At 43.4% G+C, this 18,632-nt stretch overlaps 1 protein-coding gene and 1 long non-coding RNA gene across 3 annotated transcripts in view; one reads left to right on the top strand and one right to left on the bottom strand.

The window, feature by feature from the left end:
* Positions 1-3,691: 3,691 nt before the first annotated feature.
* Positions 3,692-8,771, bottom strand: C8H1orf53 (chromosome 8 C1orf53 homolog). The gene is made up of 3 exons (XM_048860625.2): positions 8,472-8,771; positions 5,309-5,410; positions 3,692-3,918 (listed from the first exon to the last, which is right to left on the bottom strand). Exons 1-3 carry the CDS (start codon positions 8,763-8,765, stop codon positions 3,847-3,849), a joined length of 468 nt encoding a protein of 155 aa, XP_048716582.1. The 5' UTR covers positions 8,766-8,771; the 3' UTR covers positions 3,692-3,846.
* Positions 6,389-18,632, top strand: part of LOC125641133 (uncharacterized) — a 28,269-nt gene continuing 16,025 nt past the window's right edge. The window contains exons 1-2 of one of the 2 annotated variants that reach the window (XR_007357991.2): positions 6,389-8,412; positions 9,353-9,400. This is a non-coding gene — a long non-coding RNA (uncharacterized LOC125641133). Of the gene's footprint in view, positions 8,413-9,017; positions 9,401-18,632 lie in introns of those variants that run through there. The other variant, XR_007357990.2, reaches the window with a different exon arrangement.

Raw genomic sequence — 18,632 nt, 5'->3', positions numbered from 1 at the left:
TTCCTGGAGATGGGTTTCCTGTAAGAATCCTAACGGCGGGGGCAGTTGGTTCTGGGTCAGGAATACTAGATAATTCCCCCCACCCTTCCGCCTGTGACAAGTTTCAATTCATCTCTCCTAAGCAACGTGGTCATTTAGTGTTTGTAGCCAGCGTGATTCTTTATTCCAAACAGCAAAGAATGCTAATGATCTTACAAAGTCAAAAATAACGCTTTTGTGGTACAATCATCGACAAAAATCTGTAAGTGTCTGAAAGCAATTAATCCATCACGTGCAAGGAAGGTGCAGCGCCAGGAATGGGCTAGGGCTGATCATGAACTCTTTGGCAGTTCAGCAAGTTTCCCCTAGTTTGCCTAGACTCTGGCAGTTGTGGTAGTTGTCAACAAACAGCTGCTGGTGTGAACCGAGTTCATGCTGCAGACAAAATAATAGCATCGTGTCACTGAAGTGTTCCTCTCCACGGCACGACTTTCAGCATGTTCTTTAAAGGGGGATCTCGTCAGTAATCCCACGGTTGGTGAAGGCTCCGCTCCTGGTGTATTTAATATCTCTCTCTCCGGTCCTTACAAATAGCTAGATGGCTTATATAATAATGCAGGAAAATGCCATGCTGAACGCTTGAAATCAGAGTTTCAGGGGTCTCATTCGGGGAAGGCTTGTTAATTTCAGTTCCCATAGTATTTTAACTTGGACCTGCAGTAAATACCGCGATCTCGTGTTACAGCAACTCATCTGAAGTGACTGATTGAGCAGGTGTCAAGGAGGGAAAGTAATTAAAGTGCTATAATACTAAAAGCGTCGCAATCTTTTTGTAGGATGGGTATTTTGTGGGTGGGTGATAAAAATAAATACAGGAAGTTTGACTTATCGACATTAAGGAGCTGCAGGTCGATTTTATTTTCATAATATGCATGGAGGTGACACGTTTTTAAAAAGTTGTTAATCGAATCCACTTACAACCAGGGAGCTTAAAGCCAGCGCTGCCAACTGCAAGAACAATCCTTAATAGTGAAGAGCTTTAATCACAGCATCGGCATCTCTGTATCTGCTTTGAAATTGGCCATGTGCACGAATAAATAGATAAAGGTATATTTAAGTGGGCTTGTTCTATTTTGAAGCTTCTTGGGACACTGCACCTTCTGTATCTTTTCTTTTCTGTTTACTTTGAAGGAGCCTTTTTCTTGCCCCATGACAATACATATTAATGCATTGCTGTTATTGCCAGGCTGTGTCTGCATTCGCTACTTTGGCAGAAGCATTATTCCTCTCACAAAATAGAAAGGGGGCAAAGAGAGATTCCATTCTAAAGTGAGCTCCAGCAGTTTATATGGCCAGATGTATTGCCCTTTCCATACGCAAAACGCACCCAAAGGAGCCTTCGATGCATTTTCCCTATCTAACAATTTCGTTTAGAAAATATCATATATATATATATATATCTTCTTCCAATTACCGACGCCCTAATGGGAGCAGGAGGCCGAGGAATATGCAAGGCTTATAATAAGCTACCTGCTGCGTCATGCCTAAATAATGTCATGCTTTATTTCATTGATATTATTGCGGAGATGACATAACTAGACCTTACATTGGAAATTCTCCTGCTGATAAGATAACGAAAGCCGATGGATCCCCCTATGTTGACACAAGGGGAACCAGTTGCTTATGGGTCCTTAAATTATAGTAACTAGCATTTGATTCCCCGAGCCACAAAAGTGATGAGATTCTACCCTTGGATACTTTCAAATGCAGCAGATCAGTTCATTTAGGATTTTTACGCCTCCATTTCCCTGCAATAAAAATCTCCCTCTATGTATTTGCATGCATATATATCTAAACACCCCTAATAATCCTAAACGTTAAGTTACTATTTGCTAGAACGGTGATTCCAAGGACTTCCAGCTATTTGCACACATTCTGTTTAATGTGTCTTCGGTCTATTTACTTGCCAGACGTGAATGTTCATTTAGATCCAATTACCAAAACTAGGCAAATGGAATTTAGCTCGGAACTGCTGCTCTCCCATCTTAATGCATAAGGAATTATATTAATACGCAAACGAAGTCCATTTGGATGTTTAATGTTACCAGAAGGCTGCGCTGACGTTCAAACGATCTAACTCTTAGCATCTGGGAGGCTGCACAGGGAGCTTTCTAGGATGGGTTTCAAGACATTTCCTTCAACCAAAGCTGAAGTGGACCAAACTGGGACACCAAACAACTGACAATAGTTTCCAGTCTAAGTAGACTCCGGTGCTCCACAATCCACAACTGGGGAGTGGAAGGGAAATCTTTCGGTTTATTACAACAGCTAAGGGTAACCATATCTTCTTCCCCTCCTGTCCTTTTTCTAAGATGGAAGGTCCATCTTGGAGTTCTCAGATGACATCATGATAGCTAAATGCCCAATCACTGCCTACAAATAACCCAGCTCGCACATCATATCTGAGGGGAGGTAGGTAGGAAGGGAGCCACCTCGACCTTAAAGATATTTGTCAGGTACCTGGTGGGGGTTTGTTTGTTGGAAACATACAGTGATCAATGGAAACCTTAATCAGGCATATCTGGGGGCTATTTACTCCTAATGAGAAAGAGACAAAAAAAATTGCAACAGTCAAGATACCAACAACGTTCATGGGAAATAGAACAGGACTTTAAAATAAAATAAAGCTGAGATGTCTTAGTGAGGTGTCTTCTATCATACAACAGTTAAGTACCTCCTGGGTGCTCATGAATATTTGTAGGATATTTTACATTTCATTTTATGTTTGCAAACATAGTTCTCTCCTCTTTTCAAAGGCACTTGCTAATTTGGACACCAAACAGACTGATGTTCAATCAAACACTCAGAAGTTAAATTATTCAGAAACTCAAACGCATCTGTGGGACCCTCACTGCCCCTCCTTTCAGTTCCAGAGACTTTACCTTGGAATGAGTCTGTCAGGAAGCCTCCTTTGATTTTTACCTCAAGGTGATGGCAACAACCACCCCTTTCCACAGGGGTGGAAAGATCGATGTTTGGTTCTGTGTGTGCTTTGCCACCCTTAACGATGCTACGGTGTTTCATTGAATGGCAGATGGACTTGGTAATGACACATTTGTCTTCGTTCTCCTTGGACCAGAGTGGCGGAGGAATTGATGGAGGTGAAACCTTGATGCTGTGGTTCGATCTAGGTTTAATGCCACTCTCGATGTCAGTGGTACTTCAGTTCAGACTAATTTTTTTAATGGCCTATCTAATGATCTTCGAATGTCAGCACGATGTGATAAAATAGCACAGGCCGTGCTCCAAACAGACTTCTCTAAAGACTGGTTTCGATTCACACAATATAACGCAATACAAATATATGGTCTTTTAAATTCTTACTGCTAGAATAAAACCCTTTTGCAATGGGATTACACTTCTTGGGCATTCTTGTAGGTTACACATAGCATCCAGTGATGTAAATAATAAAAAAAAATCATTGAAACTCCTCGATTTACTACCAAAATCAACAACATCTCTTGAAGTGATTTACGGTGTATACAGTAGCAGTGTTAAGTAAAGCGATGGTAATCTGAGTACTACCTGCACCCCTATTCTTGATTTTACTGCGAAATTAACTGTGGTCTCAGTTTGTAACGTGTGATTTATAACGCTAAGGAAAGGGAAGGGAGTATCACTAACAACGTAGCATCTGAAACACCCAGGCACACACGGTTTAGCTTGTTTTTTATTACAATTGAAATGTATTCAAATAACCCAGCATCAATAACAGGAATGCCAATATTCATGCAGTCGAAGCCACAAAGACTTGATCCTGGCTTAGGTTTCTGCAGTCTTCATCGTAAATGGCATATGCACTGATTGTCAAGTAAAAAAAAATGAATTGAACCGCTTCTTTTTGGATGGGTCTTTTACGTTAGCTTGATCATATGGACACTGCAGAAGAAATCAAACAAGTCATTACTGCATTACTTAGCAATCAGTAAGAAAAAGCTCAGCCCTGCTATGGTTAAAGAAGAATTGTTAATTATATTATATAAATCATTTGATCTATTGTGCCCTCTAAACTAACAGGAAAATAATGGCAACCCCAAGCAAATGGTCCTAATTAGTGCCCAAGAACCATTTCCTAAATATGTCCTTCCAACTCGAAGAATTTGACTGACCAAAGCAATCTCTTCCCCCCACCCTTAAATTTCTTTAGTTGGTGCATTATTGCAAAACGTTCTGCATAACAGAGCGCCTAGCAAAGCAAAGGGGCAGACAGGACAATAACATTCTAGCCTTTCAGTGTTGTCTGTAGTAAGTGTAAACATTTCCTGATCAATTTACACTTGTTTTCAAACGTCTTACCAATTGACTCTCTCTTTATAAATGTATTTAATGAGTTTTAATCAAAGAGTGAGTCTTTCGCATCATTACTCACGTATTTCACACGGCAATAGTGGTATAAGAAAACTTTTTCAACTAAGAAGCCAAAGAGGAACTAGAAGTGAGCAGTGCACATTTGAACTGTAAATTACCCCGTTGTTTCCCCCCTTTCCCCTTTTTTCGTGCGCTGTTCTTTAAACCATGTTCTAATAACTAAATTTACAAAGGGGAAATATACGTTACCCACCTGGGGCGTCAAACACTACTCGCCTGAGTAAAGTGAAATTGATCAACATATTATTAAGGGCCTGATCTTGTCAGCCATTGAAAGCTACGGGACTTTTGCTATTTATGTCAATGGAAGCGGGATTGTGCGGTGTGTGCAAAATACAAAACATCGCCTTCTCACACTGCACAACTTCGATTTCTACATGGTATTCGGAAAATACCAACACTAAGTCCTATTATTTTAAAAATCACACAATATTCCACCATAGCCTACATCTTTTGATACTTTCTCAGTCAGACTGGAAAACAGACCCTTCAACATAATTTTAGAAAACTAAACTACACTTGTGGCAAAATGTCTCGGTTATGTTATCTCATTTCTTTAAGAGGAGAAAGTTTGCTCGGAATAGACTTTCTGATATGCTGGTTCTTTTCACAGGCATCTTGCACTTGACAACGAGAACATAACTTATATAAAACAACAGTCTATTAAATAACTCCCGTGAAATTCTCCTAGCAGTTCAAGGAGATAATGTTAACTTGAAACGTTGCAACATTCTATTTTAACGTTAAGAAAATCCCTCAGTGACCTTTCCTGGACTTATTGTCCTTGGCTAGTCTAAATTTCACAGTGAAACATGCCAGATAGCTTGCTATTCCTAATGCCAGCATTTAAAATATTTTTCAAAGTTATTTTAATGCTGCAAAGCAAGGATTTCATACTCACATGTCTGCATGCAGAACCACAGCATTTACCTCTCTGCAAGTGGGCAACTTTGGTGAACACTAAATAGCCAGTAACTGGATCCACATAGTTTTGCAGGCCAGCCTTAAAAAGAACCACCCAAAACAGAGTCAACCTCAATTCTATATATTCTTCATCTCTTTGTGATTTCAAACTGGAAGTGCTTTGACATTATCTCCCTAAAATCCAACTGCTTAACTGAAACCAGTTCATGATTAAATGCATTAATACCACTGTTATAATCTGACCCTTATATTCTGTAACTCAGACAGAACTGACAAATAAAGAGATTTGAGGAAGTAATAGAACATCAACAGTGCATATTTTAACATAGCCACAGATCAGCCTTTGCCATTCATTTCCTTAGAGATATCTTATATATTCTCTACATTATTCTAAGCTTTTTAGGAGAAAATGGACTTTCACTCCTAGGTTGCAGATCCATTTACACTTCGAATTATGAGAAAGTGTAAATGTATGATGCTGTATTTATGCTTCCAGAAAAGGGTCTAATCAAAGAAGCAGCTGCTCCTGGAGACAGAATGTGACATTTACGCTCTTCCTGTTCACTTTGGACATTATACACTTTTGGACTTTTTATGCCACATTCTTTTCCCTTTCTAAATGTTCTTGAGTTTTGATTACATTGTAAATGATTTTTTAAAATGGTTATAGAATGTTGACACCTTCTGCTGCTTTCAAGTGCTGCTTGATCAAAAGCAACTTTCATCACGCCAGCTTTGACGCTAAAAAGTATAACTGCAATTTGCAAACACGGTGCAGTATTTTATACTGGAGGGAATTTAAATACTTGTCTGGCATCCGCCTCTGCTGCTGGACAAGGCTGTGTGGTAGCAAGATATCACCTTTTAATATTTAGGTCACTTTTTGATTGTCATTTCCAGCAAGTGACCTTTGCAACAATGCTTATAGCGAGTGGAAATGTTAAGATGCCAGGGTTTTGGATCGTGTCTTTGCCGGTATGGACATAGCTTTAAAATGTTCGACACCAAATACGTCACGCCTACGTTTCGGAGAGCAAAGATAACGCTCCCCGAGTTAAGCTGGAGCTGCACATTTCAAAAGTGGTACGCGAACCAACTCCTTTGCTTCCCTGTTCTGTTGCGCCTGTGCATCCGTAAAGGGACACGTTCCCTGGTGTTTGCCTGCAGCCCCTGAAATAGCGGACGGACTAAGACAAAGAAGCCCAAAGGTATTTTTAAAATTGGGCCAGAAAGCCTGCTAAACATCAGCCATCACTAATGGCGGCAAAGGCAGAGAACCAGCCGCCTGCGACAGGGAAGGCAGGTGGGAGATCTAGCCGGGGGACAGTTCCATGCCCACGTTGAGGTCATTTACTGTAACCATGCTGACTGCCTACAACTGCCATTTGACCCTCCGGCGGGCAGCTGCCTAGGAATGGGGGAATTCCTCAGTCCACTCCGGGGCTGGTTGGGAACCTCCTGCGGGGACCGATCTCGCTGGAGCCAACGGCAAAACTCCGCAACCGGAGCAGAATCGGTCGGCCCAATGGCTGTCCAGGCCAACTCAGCGACTGCTCGCGGCGGAAGAGGGGCGCGCAGCACGAGGTGCTCGGAGATGCACATCCGTGTGAGCAGGGGGAAAGGGCCAAGCGTCGCCTTGCGGTGCGATCAGGGTGCGGTGTCTAGAGCAGGGGGAGAGGAGGTGGACGCCACTTACTGCTACAGACAGTATTTACTGCAGGTTCTCATGGGCCTTCCATGGTCTCATGTATGCTGTTCCTACCGCTAGTGATGAGCTCCGTGCACAATGACAGCAGGTTGCTTCCATCTCTCCAGAAAACAAAACAAAACAAGGCTGCCCCGCTTTCCTCCGCCCTCCGGTATGGGAGCTGAGGTACCAGCTCTGCAGCTCTCCGCGTGCAAAGGGGAGCGAAGCGGTTATTAATCATGTCAATGCCGGAGTTGGAGATGGAAGGAGAGAGTCACTTAACATGTCGGCACCCTCTCTGCCTGGAGGCTGTTATCGGGACATAGTTCCCTTCCTGCAAAACACACGTGCATTCCAGAAAAACGAGAAATACAAGCGAGTTTGTCAGGCCCGAAGTTTGGGTAAATTACTGTAAATACATTTGGTGTTCAGGCTACCAGCACTGGGCAGTTTGCCGGGCGTCCAAGAGTTGCGTTTACCAGCACGTTGTTACTTTTCTCCCTGACCTAATCAATAACTAAGGTCTAGTGCTGTAAGTCCCCAGTGTGCACGCAGCATGGCTCACTGAGGCTCTGCATGAGCTTTCAGGCTGGGGACTGCTGCCCCTCCCCGGAAAAAAGATTTCGCTTTTGCTGTCTTATTTGTTCTCTTGGTCCCAGGCCTTCCGTGACTTGCCCCAACCTTACAGAATGCTGGGACCGGGAGCGCGCTCGGAAGGCTTCTCTGGGGTTTTGTGACTTTATTCTCTCTACAGTTCCCGTTGCACCAGGCAGCGTCTTGTGAGCAAATGTCCATCTCTGCTCGCGCAGAGGCACGTCTCAATACTTCTGGACAGAGAAGTTCGGGCTAGAAAGGCCATCGCTATGAAATACCCCAAATGGACCCCCCCCCCCCCCAGGCCACAGCAAGCCCCTGCCCCGGGGAAGTTGAAAGGGCAAGACGATCAGTGATCGCTAATGTGGCACAAGTATTGCTGGGACACGGAGCTCCTGTCACTCTCTCGGTGGTGCACGTCCACTCCTTCCTTGTGACCGCAGCCAGCGCCGAGAGCAGCTCCCTGCGCTCATCCAACCGCCCCCCCCCCTTTCCAAGCACCCCCAGGCCACGCGCCAGTGCTCCGGCCGCGGTGTTGGGCCGACCCCGGCATGCCCCCAGCTCAGGCTGAGGGAGAGGCCCGGGGCAGCCAACCTGTTGCCAGCCTTTCCCTGCGCTTCTGCGGGGCTGGCTGCAGAGGCCCAGGCAAGGCGGCCAGTGGGCGCGGCACGGAGCAGCCCCGGGCCGCCCATTAGCCGCTGCAGCAGGGGAGCGGGTCCGCAGGGAGCCCTCGCCTGCAGCACGCCGCCTGTGTGGGGCGCCTCCAGCCCCGCGGGCCCGCCTGGGAGCACCCCGGAGCGGTGAGGCGGCGGCACAAGCAGCGCCCCGCGGGCCCGAGCGGGAAGCGCGGGGGACTCACCGCGCAGGCCTCCCGGTGCAGCGCCACGATTCGCTTCTCCGCCGCCGTCAGCAGCTCCTCGCTGCCCGGCCGGCTCGGCTGCTCAGAGCGCTCCCCGCCGGCGCCGCCCGTGGCCCAGCGCACCCAGGGGCCGCGGCCGCTCCGGCTGCAAAGAAGGGCCCAGGGTGGGGAGCCGCTTGCAACGGGGCGCCAGGGGCGCCGCTGCCATGGGCCCAGGGGCGGGACGCGGCTGCGGCCGGGAGCCCCTGCTCTGCTGCAGCCGCAGGAGAGCCCCAGCCAGCTGGAGGGCCCCATTCCTGGCGCTTCTCGCCGGGGCGCCACCCACTCCCGCCAGCAAGTCTGGGTCACAAGCCCTGAACAGCCCCAGGCTGGTCTCCCGTTGGGGCTCGTCCGCTTGGGGAGGCCGACAAGAAAAGAACCGAGGTCTGCTCCTGGTGCTGTCACCTGTCGCCCACCTCGGCTCTCCCCCTGTTTGTTCTTCAAAGAACACCCAAGGCAATGGCAGGACCGAGGGAGCTTTGGATCGGGCCTTTAGACTGTCTTAGCTGCTTGTACAGCCCCTCGCCCAGCCATGCCTCCAGCGCAAGGAAGGCCTGTGGAATTAGTGTCATATGCCTCAGGGAAGCACCTTTGTTCAGGACCTCATCATTAATTATGTCTTTGCCCCTGCAATTGTGTTAGAAATGACCCATTCTAGGTGGACAAGGGGTTTACAGAAAATATTTAATTTTTGCATATTTCTGCTATGTAGACCAATAGTTTCCAGTACATCCCAGCCAAATCCTGCTGGTACGTGTATATGTGTTTGCAGGATCAGGCCTTAAAAGGAAAATACTAAATATGTCTGTTTTTTATTCTATATTCATTCACTTTTTTAATAGCTGGGTTTCCTGCCTGGGCAAGGAAGTGAATATCCAGATCAAGACGCAGTAAGTAGGCAGGCAAATAGCCCACCTTAATCGATTGGTCTCGTTAAGAGTTGATATGGTAACCCCCCATTTTTTCATGTTCTCTGTATATAGATTTATATATATATCTTCCTACTGTATTTTCCACTGCATGCATCTGATGAAGTGGGCTTTAGCCCAAGAAAGCATATGCCCAAATAAATTTATTAGTCTCTCAGGTGCCACAAGGCCTCCTCGTTCTTCCAGCATGTGTCCAAAGCTGCATGTACATGTAACCAAACACTGTGTTCTGCACTGGATGGACCACTTTCTAATGGTCCCAACATTGTTAAATCATAACTAACTTATTTTCAACCCCAGTAAAGACCCTACTCTGCACTGAGGACTATTCATCAGCTGAGTGTCCCCGTCCGTATTTCAGTCAATTTTGTATTCTCAGTTGTATTCAGGTTGCATTTAATTGTATTTTTCTATTTTATTTGAAAATAATAAGTATGGCATAGAAACTTATGAAGATCTTATTGTTTTATTTCACAGCATAGGAAGATGTTCATTGTTGGTATTGTCATCTCAGAACATTGCTAAAAGTGCCCCAAATTGTGTCATTATATTTTAAAACTTTTTTTATATTATTCAGATAGCACTGTATGTGATGCTTTAAAGTAGCAAGAATACACATAAAATATTGAACCTACCCTGAAAAACTTAGTTTACCTTCTTTCCTATAGCGTTCTTTAATTTCATCAGTAAGATGAGTGCAACACTCTGTATTGGTTATATAATAGTTATAGCCCCCACAAAAAAACTTGTAACTAACTTATAGTTAGTTGAGTTCATTTCCTATCAAGGTGATCAATAAAAAACAAGGAATTCGCTAGTTAGATAATACACGTTCAATTCACAGGCTTTCTCACCCACACATCATGATAGACAAACCCACTGGGCTTGATTCTCCTCTCACTAATACCAGTTTTGCACCTGTGTAACTCCATGGGCTTCAGTAGCATATTCTTGATTTACGCCAGTCCAAGTGAGAGGGGATTCAGCCCTACAGACATAGCTCCAAAGCAAAGTCCTTTTCAATTGCAGCATACAACCCCAATGCACATATGCGATCCCTCGCAATTACACACATGCGCACACACACACACAGCTTGATCTCTGACCTCAGCTAAATTATGATATATTCCCTATACACAGTGATGAAGTCTATAGTGTGTTATTTGTATGTGGAAAAGTGTGACCTTGGAGTTAAGGCTGTGCAGTTGAGTGTGGACGAGGGAAGGAGGTAGTGAAAGTTGAGATAGGGAACTGGTAAGTGGAGTGTTGAATGACTTAACTACTTACTTGCTTGTTACAGTTTGGGTTGGTGGTTTATGCAGTTTAGCAGTATGATCTCTTAACAATTTTTTGTGTAGGGGAATATCTATATATACTACAATATTCAACAGCTTCACAAAATGAAGATCCCTGCTGAATATCCTATTTCAAAAGTTTCTTTGTTGTAAATATCAGTAAAGCATGCTCATATTTGCAGATCTTGGCCCCTGTCCTGCAGTTCTTGTCGGATTTAATGTGTCTTTCAAATTTTGACAGATAAATTCCTCATTAACTTCTGCTATGAAATCCTGGGCACAGCCGGAACCAGCCAGCACATGTCTCTCTAACTTTTTCAGTGAGGATTTTGCAGACCATGTTGTGTAACACCTTCCTTTGTTTGTCACCTGAAAATATTGCCTGTGCAATGAGAGACCCTGTCACAGGCACACATTTTTATGGACTATAGGCATAACCTTGTACCTGCTGATTTCAGTGACTTCACAGCAGGGTGAATTTTGCTGATTAAAGGTCAAGGTGTATTAGAAGCACAGAGAGCTGAAGTCCATGGGAGCTGGTTAAGGTCTGGAGTGTGTGATTCTGCTCTGTTATCACTGTGAAAAATAGCAGTTTTGCCTGTTGTTTGGTTCTATAGAACAACCAGTTCTGACATCTAGGCTAGCACCTGCCTGTGGAGGATTGTCACAGCCAGTATAGTCAACCTTTTTTCCAGTTTTAAATTACTCAAGAAGTGGGACTTCTGCTGCTTCCCATAGGATATTCTTCCACAGCCAGCTGGAGAAGGTTTGCCTGCTCTCATCATACAGGAGAGGTAAGATGGCTGCTGCTTTTCAAGGAGCCTGTGTGGTGGAAGTCATAGAAGCAGCTGAGAGCAGAACAGTAACTGGAGTTTCCAGCAGTAAGGGGACAATCTGGAGAAGGGATTGTCAGAACCTTGGCAGAGCTGCTGTGGCCAGGGAAACAGGATGTTGGTAGAGTGCTATGAACCACTCAGCCTGGGACAAAGCCTGAAGGTCTCAGATTGTAGCTACCTGGAGAGTTTACTCCCAGGCTTCAGATAAGCAGTTGGTCATAACAGGAGTGACAATGAAGGATTGTTTGTAGGAACTAGAGGGGACTCAGTAGTAGAGATCCTGAATCAAAGTGTGCTGGGCCTGGGTGCCATGTGGTTGCTGGTGGAGATAGGTGGGGGTGTTGGGGTATGGAGAGCAGCAGGAAAGGGGAACTGTGGAAAAGGACCAGGAGGTTGATCTCTACCAGTAGCTGGGCTTTCTTCCTGGAAGGGAAAAGCTGATTGTTAGGGGGATTTTTCTGTTCATTTTTTATGGGGGGCATTTGTTCTGAGATGGGAGGAGTGTGATTGTTCAAAACCCTTTGAGTTTGCAAGTGGACTGGCTTTGAACTATCGTCTGGGAACGGTGTGGGAGTATAGTGTGGAAGGACATTAGTCACTGACTTTTTGGTAATCAAGGTAGGTGGGAGGAGGAGATAAAGCCATGCTAAAAGACAATAAGAATGGGGGATTGGCAGTGGCTAAAGTAGATTGAAAGAAGCAGGGGGGAGCTCTCACTGTACCAGGGGAGATGAGGGAAAGCTGGTTACTGAAGCCTTCACTCCTAGCGCAGGAAGGTGCCCCTTGCTTTAACATTTGTGGATGGGGAGGCCTGGCTTTCCATAAGAGTTTGATGTCAGTACAATTTCTGATTGTGGCTGTGTCATATAGGATGGGGACTTTGAATGCCCAGAATATTAGTGGTGTCAGATCTCAGGCACTAGTTTGAGATTTTAAATAGAGCGGGGCAGAAAGGACTAGAAAAGAGTTTAAAAAACGTTCCCATCTCAAATCTGAATGAAAAATCAAATCTTTAAAATTTTTGCAAACCTAAAACCTGCGGTTTGTTTATTTTTTCAGATCAGGTAAATCAAAGCATTTTGTTTTGACTTTGTCTTTTTTATTTTTAACCTTAAATTAACTTTAATTTAAAAATGAAAGTCAAAAAGGGAGCTTTTCTGAAGCTGTATTGTTCAACAATGTTTTGAAGTGGGAAATTCATCAAAACTGACTCTTTCCTTTGAACAGTTCCAGTTTCTCTGAATCAGCAGTTTTGGTCAAAAAAGTTTAGTTGAAAAATTCCTTACTGGTTCTAGTTTTAAAGCCTTTGCCACTGGATGTCACACTTCTTCAACAACTGCTGTTTGACTCAGCAATGGGAATGGGTGCAGTAGAAAGAGACTGGCATGTAGGACCTATTGGGACAGAGGCCAGCGACAGTATAGGGATATTGCCTTACTCCCAGTAAATAACCTGCAACAGGTTCTTGAGATACAAGCTTGTCTTGTGCCTTTTCATTGCCCATCTATTAGAGTTAGTGTCAAAGTCCTCACCTGAATATCCAAGGCAGGGCATCAAGATGGGACAGCTGTGAGCATAACACCTGGGGCCCGATTAACAGGCCCTGCCCCTAGAGTAGACGTTTCTACCAGTGTAAAGTGAATGTGAAATGCTACCATTCTGATTCGGTATAGCATTTTATGTTTGGCTTTGTATTGATGTAAATGACTCCATATGGTGCAGGGCAATGGAGGACCAGGCCCCTGGGCTCACATACAGAACTCGTATTGATCATTTGTATGGCCAAGAGCAGGAGGTCACCAGAGCTGCAGACTTTAAATTGCAGTCTGTGGAAATCTCTGAGTTGTGTGGGGAGATCTCTGAATACATGTGGTTAAGTTTTGGTTGATTCAAATATGTGGGCTCTTAGACGCTGCAGAGGTCACTGATACTGTAGCACCTGGTTTTATGTAGGCCCCAGGCTGAACGCAGTGTCCTAGGTATGGTCTTTCCAGTGTCGTAAGAAGAGGGGCACCCACCTTCCTGATTTGTGAAGTGATGCCTCTGCACATGCACCTAACCATCCTGAGCAACAAGCAGAAGCAGTCTGGCAAATCAGTCGTACTTTATTGAACTTGTAGCTGTTATAATTGTGCAGGGCACTGCTAGTATATATTACACAATCACCAGATTTCGTAGTTTTACTCCATATTTCACAGTGTTTATAAGGCTTCCTTGCGTGAAACTTGTAAGCTGTAATATGTGGTACAAAGCACATTCTTACCTACTTTTCTTGTACAATTGCTTCTTCTTTGTTCAGGCTCCCTTACCAGCACAGCAGTCCCTATATGCGTCCATGTTTCAGCTCTCTCCTCCCCAGACGGTTAGAAGCTTTTTAGCTATGAGTAAGAGAAGCTCTTCCTGTAGATTTACTACTCATCTAGCAGAGAAATATATTTTTCCCTTTAAATGCGTGACAGTAATTTGTCTTTGTATTTCTTACTGTGTTTTGAGGAAGAGCAATCAGTATCTTCAAAATCACACTTCCAGACAGAGAGCCATCTGTGAGGGACATTTGGAAATGATAGTGTGTATCCTAGTGAGTGTGTCTTTTAGCAGACTCTGCTTTTCTGGTACGAGCTAACCTTTCTTTGAGTGGGAAGAAGACAGTTTTTCTGAAATGCTGTTCAGTGAGCTCTTTTGCATTTTCAGCTCTCTAAGCTTCATAGCACACTCAAATGGGAGCCTAGAAATGCCACACATTTGTGAGTTTAGAAATGAAAACAGCCTTTCAGTTGCTATTAGTTGGTATGTAGCAAAGTCATTTTATGATGCTAAATGGACTATATCTACCCTTAGTGTTTTTGTAGCCAGCCATACTCACGTGGCCTCAGCAAGTGATTATTTCCCTCCCCCTCTCCAGCCATTTCTAATATGTTTCTGTTTGCTACACATCAGGTTCTTCTGCTGCAGCAAATGCAGTTATGCTCTGGTTGAGGATCCTTTTCATCGGTTTATTTTACAGCCAGCAATTCTTCCCGCTTTAAACTCTTTGGAATTGGGACTGTGTCTATGCATTTGCACAGTGCTTAGCACAGTGGGGAGATTTGCGCTATTGAGCACTACTCTCATATAAATAAATAGTAGTACTACTAATAAAATATAGATCAGCATTATTTAAGCCCCAAACTGTTTTATTATCTTTGCTGTGACGCCTTATTATAATTTGATCCTGAGTTCTCTGTGCATGATTTCCATAATACCACTATATATCTACCAAGTGAAACTCAGGCAGTTTGCAGAATACAAGTGCCTGATTCTCATTTACGCTGGGGTTGCTTTATCCTACACCGCCAGAGTAGAGTAAAGCAGTCTTAGCATATGTCTGTACTATACTTGGGGGGACACAATTGCAGCATGCGTAGCCATACCCACACTAGCTTTGATCAGGCTAGCTTGATAAAAATAGACATGTAGCTGCTGTGGCATGGGCTAGCAGCCCAAGTACAGTCCTGCCGAGGGACATACTGAGGCAGCTAGTTCATTGTGCTACCTGTACTGCTGTGAGGACACTGCTATTTTTAGCAAGCTAACCCAATCAAAGCTCGGGTATGCCTACACATGCTATTCAAACTGCAGCATAGCCATACCCTGAGTGTAGATGAGAATCAGGCTTTGATTTTCATGTTTAGCGTTCTTCTAGAGAACGGAGTAGAGAGTTAAACATTTTACTTTTAAGTAACAGATGGGGATGTACAGTGTCTACAAAAAAATTTGGGCCCAGAAATGTTTTCATCTATTGAAAATAGATTAGGAAGTGGGAGCAGTTTGAGAAACTAATCAGAGTCTGGATGGTCTCCGGGGAGATCCTAAGAATTGTCATTGTAATGCTCAGAATCTTATTAGGAGTAATATCCAGTGTGCTTGTTACAGAGGCAGATCAAGGAGAAGGCATGTGCAGAATGGGGAGACCAATATTAAGTATGCTATTCCTTACTGTTATCCCTTCTTCCTTCCCCTGTAGTTGCACATGTTATATAAGCTCATCTCCTCTGCCATTTAAATTAATACAAAATTTTGTGACAGTTGACTGTTAATAGGAAAAGTCACTTTAAGATCTGAGGGTAATTAATGAATACGGAACACCAATTTGATAGTTGGTGACTGCTGTAATTTGCTATTACATATTGCATGTGAGATCACCTCTGGTATTACAATGTTGCCATGTTAGTGACATGGACTAATTACAGTGCTATATATGATAAGTACCTGGTGTGGGAGGAGTAGCTGGCAAGTGCCCTGTCCCTTCTTTGAGTGCCTAGCATTGTATCTGGACATAGGTGTGGAACTAGGGATGCCTGTGATGCTGCCGCACCCCCTTCCCCCCCCCCCCGGCTTGGAGTGGTTTCCATCATATACAGTGGTTTCCATCATATACAGTTTGGTTCAGTGACTCTCAACACCCCCACTATACAAGTTGTTCCAGCCCCCCTGTATCTTGACAATTTTTATGGGGTTGGTTCTCTAATCCATTATTCCACCTCTAGCAGACCTTTCTGTACAGACCTGGGCTATTACAACTCTTTCCTTTGCTTTGCCTTCTTTTGCTTGTACTCTTTAGGAAAACTTCCTCTTGGGAAGGCATGTGTTGTTACCTTCCTTTTGAAGGATGGTACAGTGAATGTGTCCCATGCAGAATAGTTCAATTCAAGTCAGGTTATAAGAAACCAAAAGTATTTAAGAATTACAAAGTGAGAAAACAGAAAGTAAACAGCGCTTTACAAGTTAACTGCAATGCATATGAATGTTTATAGACTTAGTAGAGTTATCATGCTACTTTAATTTCAATAAGGAAAATAAGCATTATTAAATGCATTTAGTAATGTTTGCTAGGAGTTAAGGTGAGCAGAGATCACTTGCATTGCTCTTCAGTCTGCTTCAAATTGGATTCTGACTCTTTATTGTCTTAGTACTGTTTTTTCCTCTATACTGTTGCAAAAATACTGCCCAGTCACTCTGGGTAAGAAGAGATGAACTAAGAGGAATATCCTAATCCGTGATGTGAAACGGTGGTCAGTATAAAAAGATTGCTATATACCACATGGGCAAATAGTCCTCTCTTATTTTATACTTATTTGTAAACTGTTTGTTCTATCTGTTTGAATAACACTTAGCACAGTGGGGCGTTGGTCCATGGCTTGGGCTCCTAGGTGGTAATGCAAATAATAATGATTATTATTAATAAAGTAATTAATCTTATTCTAGTGTTCATGTGTAGGGGGATACAGCAAAACATCAGGGGCAGGTTGATTTATTAGAAGCTTTACATGTCATATTTTACTGGTGACTGTTATAAGCGATGTGTGTAACCTACACAAGATTAGTTGCGGCAGCCCAATTGGTGCACCATGAAGTCTGAGTCCCCTACAGTTTCTTGCTTGGAAAAGCTGGCTGCCAGCTTGTCCCTTTGCTCCTTATTGAGGTAGGAATCAAATTTTTGTAATGATCAGTTCATAGTGTTCTTCTGTTAGGCTTTACGTACACTGAAAAATGTAGGGGAATATACCAGAATAGCTCTAGCACTTGTGCACCTCCACTAGTGATACCAATAGGGTGAGCTCTAGTGTAGACAGGGCACAGGTTTTTTTTTCCTCTTTGTCATCTAACCTCTTTCAGAGCCCGTTTACACTAGTGCCCTCACTGTTGCGATCACCAGTGGAGCTATGTACCAGTGCTTGTGCAATGGAGGACCATTTAAAAATATTGTAGCATAGAGAAGGCCATTGAGGGCAAATTCATTTCAGACCCTTCAGCAGTATCAGGCAAATAGAGCTGAATGATCCTGCATTATTTCTTTATGTTTAGTCTACTTCCTAACTTTGTTTGCGCAAGAGAATGTTGGCATTACAAGCCCCTGTTGCATTATCATTCCATTCCATTTCATCTCCACCCACGCAAGGGCTAGCAGTGGTGCACAAGAATTGCTGATATCACTGCAACTCCATTTTTTTCAGAGCGAAGTTCACCACTATCGTGTCCACCACAGAATCATTTTGCATAATTGGTTTTGGAATTCTAGGTGTACAGGTCTTGGTTTATGAGGTGCAAAGCAGCAATCCTGAACCTTTTGTTATTTAAAAATAAGAATATTTTGTCGTTTAATTTTACAAAATACATGTGATTTTAATACATGGAAAATTCACGTCTAAAAGGAATGTGGGCACGGTATCTCTCAGCTGTGAATTGCTATACCAACAAATACCTGCTTCAAGAACTTTGTGTTGAGAACTGGGGGATAGGTACCCACAATGAACTGGTGTTGCAAAGATGGACATGTACTATTGCCTGTTATCAACATTTGTTTGAAATACAAATTGTAAAGGTGCAATTCTCTAGTGCAGAGAAGATGGAAGGGAGCAGCCATGGTGCAACAGCAATCTTTCCCTTTATATGAGAAGTTTGAAAATTTTCCATTAGCAGACATAACAACAAGTATATAGTTAAAAATGTGTACATCTAAGGAATAGACACAAGTTAGTCACACTTGGGATAGTAAAGTAAAACACTGGTGCTTAGCAATGAAATCTGTTATTTTTTATCACTTGAGAACATATGAAGCAATATCAAATGCATTAGGAGTCTAAAATGATGCAGACAAATGTGTGTAACTTTGTGCTGAGTATAGAATAAGAACAGAATATTTGCATACAAGGGCTGGTTATCCACGGAAGAGAATGACTGATTGTTTTAGAGCACAGGACCCCTACTAATATGGTAACCTGATCCAGTACAGAGATGTCAATACAAGAGTGGAAAAGTTACAGTGCTTTAGAATCTAGATACATGCACATCTGTTTAGCTGTGTAAATGCTCTTTGAGAGAGTCCTGCAGGGCTGGAACATCTTATGAATTAGGACTTTACTCCAGTTCCTATGTATTTAAAATAAAACCAATGTTGTTTTTGGAAGTCACTTCATTAGGATTTGCCTTCATCAACTCTTAGGGTCAGGTGGAATGGAAGTCCCAGATTTTTTTCAGTACATTGAAGTGTACATACTACAGTTTGGTGAGAAAGACACTCCA

Source organism: Caretta caretta, chromosome 8, assembly GCF_965140235.1.
Source record: "Caretta caretta isolate rCarCar2 chromosome 8, rCarCar1.hap1, whole genome shotgun sequence".
NCBI classification, from domain to species: Eukaryota; Metazoa; Chordata; order Testudines; family Cheloniidae; genus Caretta; species Caretta caretta.
The sequence above is the reverse complement of the archived record's forward strand: the minus strand, read 5'-3'. Positions and strand labels throughout refer to the sequence as shown.